The sequence below is a fragment of the Prosopis cineraria genome, unplaced genomic scaffold, assembly GCF_029017545.1.
Source record: "Prosopis cineraria cultivar Desert tree isolate PC_DT_omini unplaced genomic scaffold, ASM2901754v1 PC11, whole genome shotgun sequence".
Lineage (NCBI taxonomy): Eukaryota > Viridiplantae > Streptophyta > Magnoliopsida > Fabales > Fabaceae > Prosopis > Prosopis cineraria.
Window position 1 is genome coordinate 10,775,363 of NW_026555342.1, and position 6,246 is coordinate 10,781,608.

The 6,246-nt window shown below is 33.1% G+C and overlaps 1 protein-coding gene across 1 annotated transcript; it reads right to left on the bottom strand.

Annotated features, from left to right (window-relative positions):
* Positions 1–5,174: 5,174 nt before the first annotated feature.
* LOC129286645 (zinc finger protein ZAT10-like) lies at positions 5,175–6,246 on the bottom strand. The gene has a single exon (XM_054922620.1). The coding sequence runs from the start codon at positions 6,157–6,159 to the stop codon at positions 5,365–5,367; it is 795 nt and encodes a 264-aa protein (XP_054778595.1). The 5' UTR covers positions 6,160–6,246; the 3' UTR covers positions 5,175–5,364.

Consider the following 6,246-nt stretch of genomic DNA (forward strand, 5'->3'; position numbering starts at 1 on the left):
TTAGATTTGCAAAAGATAACATTCACATCTTCCAGCTATTCTAGTATATTCGCACCAGATAAAGCTAGTGGAGAATGCTATTTCTCTTATTTTTCATTAAGTCAAATCCGTTGCAACTTGAATTTGTGTTTCTGGTCGAGAAAATAATGATGTCTCATAAAGCACTTCTTGTGACTGTGTGAGAGACGAACCGACTTAGCATCAAAGTTGCATGACAAACATGCTAACCTAGTATGCATGTTCCAACCAGACAATATTTCAAGTCTTGAAAAATCATCAATAGTCCACTTAAGTATTGTACACAAATTTACCATACCATGGCAACTATCCGTTACCCAAGGCAATTTGGTAGTAGTTTGGGTCACAAATCGCTACAACAATTGTAGCAATTTCATCATCCAAATTGCTACTAAGTTTTGGTGCCATTTGGTGCCTTCCTTGTTAGTGGTTTTAGTGAATTGCTATAATTTTTATCACGATTTTGTACAAGAAAACCGCTACAATGTTTCTCGTTAAAAGGCGCGGGTCAAATTGTTATAATATAATAGCAGTTTAGATCAAAATCACTACAATAATCATATTTGATAGCCGTTTATGAAAACTACTACTAAATGATCTTCTTTTTTTTTTTTTTGTAATGAGATAGTTATGAATTCGGGAATTCTAATTTCAAAGAAGACATTTAAATTTTATATATAACTCTAATTTATGGTTGATATTTTTGTTTGCAATTGCTTAAATCCATATTTGCAACTTATTGTTTTAAAAAAAAAAATTGATTGAAAACTTAGTTGTCGATAAATTCTAAATTTACTCCTGTAGTGGCATTACGATAACTTTGATTATTTATTGAACGGGTGGGTTAATTTGAAGAGTGAAAAACTCACCAATGGTACGTAGTAAACTGCAATTTTTTCTCCGTGAAGAAGAAAATTTAAAAAAAGGGGGGAAAAAGTGACCAAATTAATTAAATAGGGAGGGGTGCATAATGGCCCATATTCTCTTTATTTCAATTTATAAAATGTTCTTAGAGGTGATTCTGTGTCTTAAAATATAAAGCACTTTTACTCCAAAAAGAAGTTTTATGAATTATACTTTTTGGTAATTTTTAAGCCTTTTTGGTAATTGTTTCATGAATTATACTTGTTCTAATATATACTCCTCCATCCTTGTTATATTTTCTCTTTCCATTTAATATTTCATAAACAATGTTATATTTAAAGGAAGGTACTTTTAAAAACTTGTATTTTACAAAATAAAATTATAAAATATATTTAATGAATTTTATTAGTGTGTGTCAAACAAAAGTTTTGTCAAAATATAGATAAACTGGAACAGAGAGAGTAATTCGTTATTTACACGTGTGCAGTGTGCACGCATGAATGATGCAAATTCCTATTTGTATTTGTCATCTAATTATTATTTTTCTTTTTTTACTTTGAAAAGTTCTTTTCTTATCTAAAGTAAAGCTTCTCGATCATAGCCTTTTCTTCAACTTTCTTACACTTCTATACGAAGCAATCTTTCAAGTTTTGTAGCGCTGCCTAGGTTGTCGCAAATTATGAGACTATAGTTATACATCCACATACGTTATTGTCTTAAATTAATTCAATTTTTTATTGGATTATTAGGAAATTTGAGATCGCCAGTCTATCAAGCGCGATATGACTCACAAATTAATTTAGCTTAATAATTAATTTTTGGATCCTTGTATATCCAAGGAGGGACTCGCTAACTAGAAGGATATATATTTCTTCTATTCTTTTGGAAAACATTAATTTCATTCAAGAATGAAACTATAAATAAAAAGCCGTTATCCCACCAAAAGATTCGTCCAACAAAAAGAAATATTGAAAAGGGGCAAAATTAAAAAACAAATATCTCTAACTAAAAGAAGTTTGATGTAAATTGCATGTTGTATGGTAGATTCGCATAAAGAAGATTTGAGTCCACTATGCATATAAGTTGCTTATAAAACTTGTCTTCCAAGCTGGGCAGCTAGACTTTAATCGGAAAGCACTGAAGCAGCCTTCTCCGAAATGACTTGGATTTTTGTAAAGGAAGCAAGTAATTGACAAATTACAGGAATAGAGAAAGGATGAGAGCGAATCCAAAATTCAAAGGAAAATTTATAAACAGTGGCAGACATAAGCATAGTTAAGGGTGGGCAAGTACCCCCACTTAACTTGAAAAAATTTATAAAGAAGAGGTAAAAATTTTAAAAATTTTCTCCCATTACCCTAATAGTTTTGAACCCACTAGACCCAAACTAAATATATTTGAGTTTAAAAGTTTTTTAGGTCTTTTATATTTCACTCAAGTTCAAAATACTTTAAATTTTGAATACATTATATTTAAATTTAGATTATTTTTGTGAAAATATTATTTTAATTTTTCCTTTCCTAATATTATTTTACAAAACTAAATATTTATTTCATAAATATTAAATTATTTTTAAATTTTATTTAATTATGCCCCCACTGGCTCAGGTCCTGCGCCTGCCACTGTCCATAAAACCAATACTTCAATGAAGGCACTAATGTTATCGGTATAAGTTTAAAAAAAAACAACTTATTTAAAAAGACTAATTTTATTAAGTGTAAAAGTCCTTTAAACTTATAAATTTTACTTCACCTGCGTTACCCTGATTTAGGATTCTGTGTGTGTGTATTATAATTAATTAATAATAGAAAGAACATTGGGTTGTGTAATGAGCGGCAAGAATCAAGGAAAGGAGGAGGAAGGTTAACTTGAAGAAGACGGCAGGCATAGGATTAGTCATTAGAGACACGTTCAAGTCACAAGCAGGGACGCGTAGTACAGCTCCATACTATTATTAACGCGTAAGCCTCTTCACTGCTTTGCATACCATTCAACGCTTCCATGCATAACTTCATCATATCATTACTACCACCTAATCAAACTGCCTTTAATATTTATCTATTTATTTATTATTATTATTATTGAAATAATCATGGTAGCATTATTCAAGGCCACGTCAAGCATCCCCCCACAAAATTTTTGTACAATACCAGGATGTGAATCATTGTTGAGAGGATTGTGATTGTTTAAGCACGGAGTCTCTAAGTTTGAATCTATATAAATACCAAATATTATATATATATATATTGGAGAAAACCACCCTTAATTAAATCTAATTATGCTTGAATTTGATTCATTCAAATAGCCATATAAAAATTTGTAGAAGCAGTGGCGGATTAGTAGCATTGAGTGGTTCCCTTCCCAGATCTTTTACAAGCTACTTGTCTTCAGGGTCTCAAGTCCCCCATTGAATTCCAGCACCATACACAAATATATTCTTTTACCGTTTAGAAGTTAGTCGGTTATTGTAAAATACTCTCTTTGATTTTTAATATAAGGTAAATTTTTTTAAAAAATTAATTCTCAGTATGAGAAAAAAGTTAAATGAATTAATTTTTTTTTGGGTTCCCTCTTTAATTATCATTAGAATGTTTTGATCTTTTGGTTTTAATTAGTTTTTATTGGATAATTGTAGAACATTGAAGTTTGGTTTGTTTAGTACTTTTCAGACACCTAATAAAAAAGAGAAGAAAACTAGCAAAATAGCAATAAATAGACATGATGTAATGGCCTATAAAAATATATGGAGGAGGATAAGTACAAAGACTATATAAATTAGTGGGTAGATATCATTCACCAGCCCAACAAGCAGTGAGAGTGTCCCTAATTAAGCCAAAAGATCAAGGCATTTAATTTGAAATTTGGTATAATGATTCCAACATGTTGATTAGAGACAGCAACCACATGGGAAGGTTTTGGTTCAACCCACCTTCCCCTATCCCCCTAACATGCCGCTGCCTCGTCATTAATTTCTTTGCCTAATCTTTTAATTATTATTAATTCAAATTCTCCAATAATACTTGAATTTAATCTAATTGAATTGATCCAAATTAAATTATTTTATATTTTTTAATTTTATTTATAAGTTATTTTAACGTATTTTACCGAAATTAAAGAACATCTTAAATTTTACTGTCTCTCTTAAAATTTAATAAATTTTTACATTTACCTTTTTAATAAAGACAAAAAATATTTTTAAATTTTTTTAATGTTTAATAAATGTATAAAAATAAAGATAAATATAAAAAAATAGAATATCCTATAAATAACAGATGCTACAAAAAAAAAAAAAAGAAGAAATGAATGCTAGCAAGTGACAATTGACTGGCATGGAATTCTTCGTTTTCAATGTTGGTGGTATTAATGGGGTTCACGCGGCTGCGGAATTTTGTGTTTTAGAATTTTGAGAGAGAAAATTCCACGAGAATTGGTGATTGATTGGAAAAGACCTTGACTTCATCTAACTTCAATTGTCAATCTTCTATAACTTCATAATGCCAACCCATCATTAATGGGTTTCCCTCTTTTTTTTTCTTTTTTTTTTTTCTTTTTTTTTTTTGGTTTTCTGAGAGATAAATGCCATTGAGTAGATAAAATATTTCAAATGTATTTGCCATTTAATGAGAAAAATATGTACTATAATTTATAGAAGATGATTTAGTCATCTATCTTAAAAAGGAGATTTTTTTTTAAACACAAGTGGTAAGCTGAAATTAGTTTGAAATTAACTGGCAAAATTACTCAGGATGATTTATCAAAATAAATATAATATAGTTTGTAAGGATTAAGTTCAACTTAAGTATAAGGATATTGTTAATGGATGATATATAAGTATAAATACTTTTAATCAATAATCATAAAGTTATATATCTAAATTGACGTCCTTTATTAATTACTAATAATTATTATGCCCCTTTTAACATAGATTTCCAGTTTTTGTCTCAAAGGCCGTACATCTGCTAAACCACGGCCTTTTTGGTCACCTTGTACTTTTCAAGTACAAGAAAAAAATTGGAAATCGAATGTGTTTTTCCCTTATTGGCCACTTCAACAAAAGCATGATGATTCACTTCTCTCTCTTGCATTATTGCGAGTGATTACTGTTTTCCCCTTGGCCTCTTCTCTTGATCTTTCGAGAAAAATAATCAATCTGAGAATGGTAAATACATATCCTTAATGAACAATGAACATTTACAAGTGACCTGCACCGAGATTAGTTTACTAATATCATGATCAGGAAGAGTATGTATATCCTTATTCCTTAGACAATAATTAATTTCAGCACGTGAATGTAAATAAAAATGAGAATGGTAAATTTATTTCATGACAAAAAAGCAATGAACAAATATGTCTGTACAGAGTGACAAGAAAGCAATAAGTGAAAAAGGAATCAAGTCTCATCCTAATCAATCAAGAAACTGATATTAATTAAATTACAAATCAATTCATTTCATTCACTGTATTCTAAGAACCGTATCAATTTTATAACGACGCAGGCGAAGAAGGCTTTACATCGTCCATTTCACTGGTAAAAAGCACACGACTTCTCTTATTACCGGCTGCTACCGGTAACGGACTCTCCACCTCCTGCTCCACACTCTTCTTCATCCCGGAATCATCTCCGCCGGAACCGAGTCCCACCGGTGATAAGTCCATCAGGGGTGCCGGCAGGTTCAAGTCAAACCCCCGGAGACTTACAGTGGACGCGCCGCCTCCCTCGGACGAGGACACGCCGGCGCCGGCGCTACTGCTGTTCGCGTTGCCGCCGTCGTAGTGACATCTCTTATGCCCACCCAAGGCCTGACCAGTAGGGAAGACCTTGTGACAGATGGAACACTCGTGCATCCTGCCCGTGCCGGTACCAGAGGAGGTGGACGCGTTGTCGGCGGCGGCGGCGGATTCCGAGGAGGACTTGCGGTGGCTGGCCTTGTGGCCACCGAGTGCTTGGTAAGAAGAGAATACTTTATTGCAGACGGTACACCTATGAGCTAGCTTGATAGGATTATTATTGGGAGGCGATGATGAAGAAGAAGGACGCGGCGGAGAGGCGGCGGAGGCGGAGTCTGTGGCTGTTTTGTTGTGGCCGCTGTGGGCGAGCATGATGAGGCAGAGAGCGAGATACTCTTCTTCAGAAGGAGGGTTGGCAGAGTCAAAACGAGGTCGTTTAGAACGCTTGCCCTTGGACCAGTGAAGATCAAGCTCATCATCGTCTTCCTCTTGCTTGTAGGTGAAAGAAGTTGGAGCAGTAGTGGGAGAATTGAGAGCCTCTAAAGCCATTGTTTGAGAGAGTGAAGCAGGTTAAAAAGTGAACTGCTTTTGAGAGAGAAAGAGAGAGAGAGAGAGGCAGATAGAGAGTGGATATGA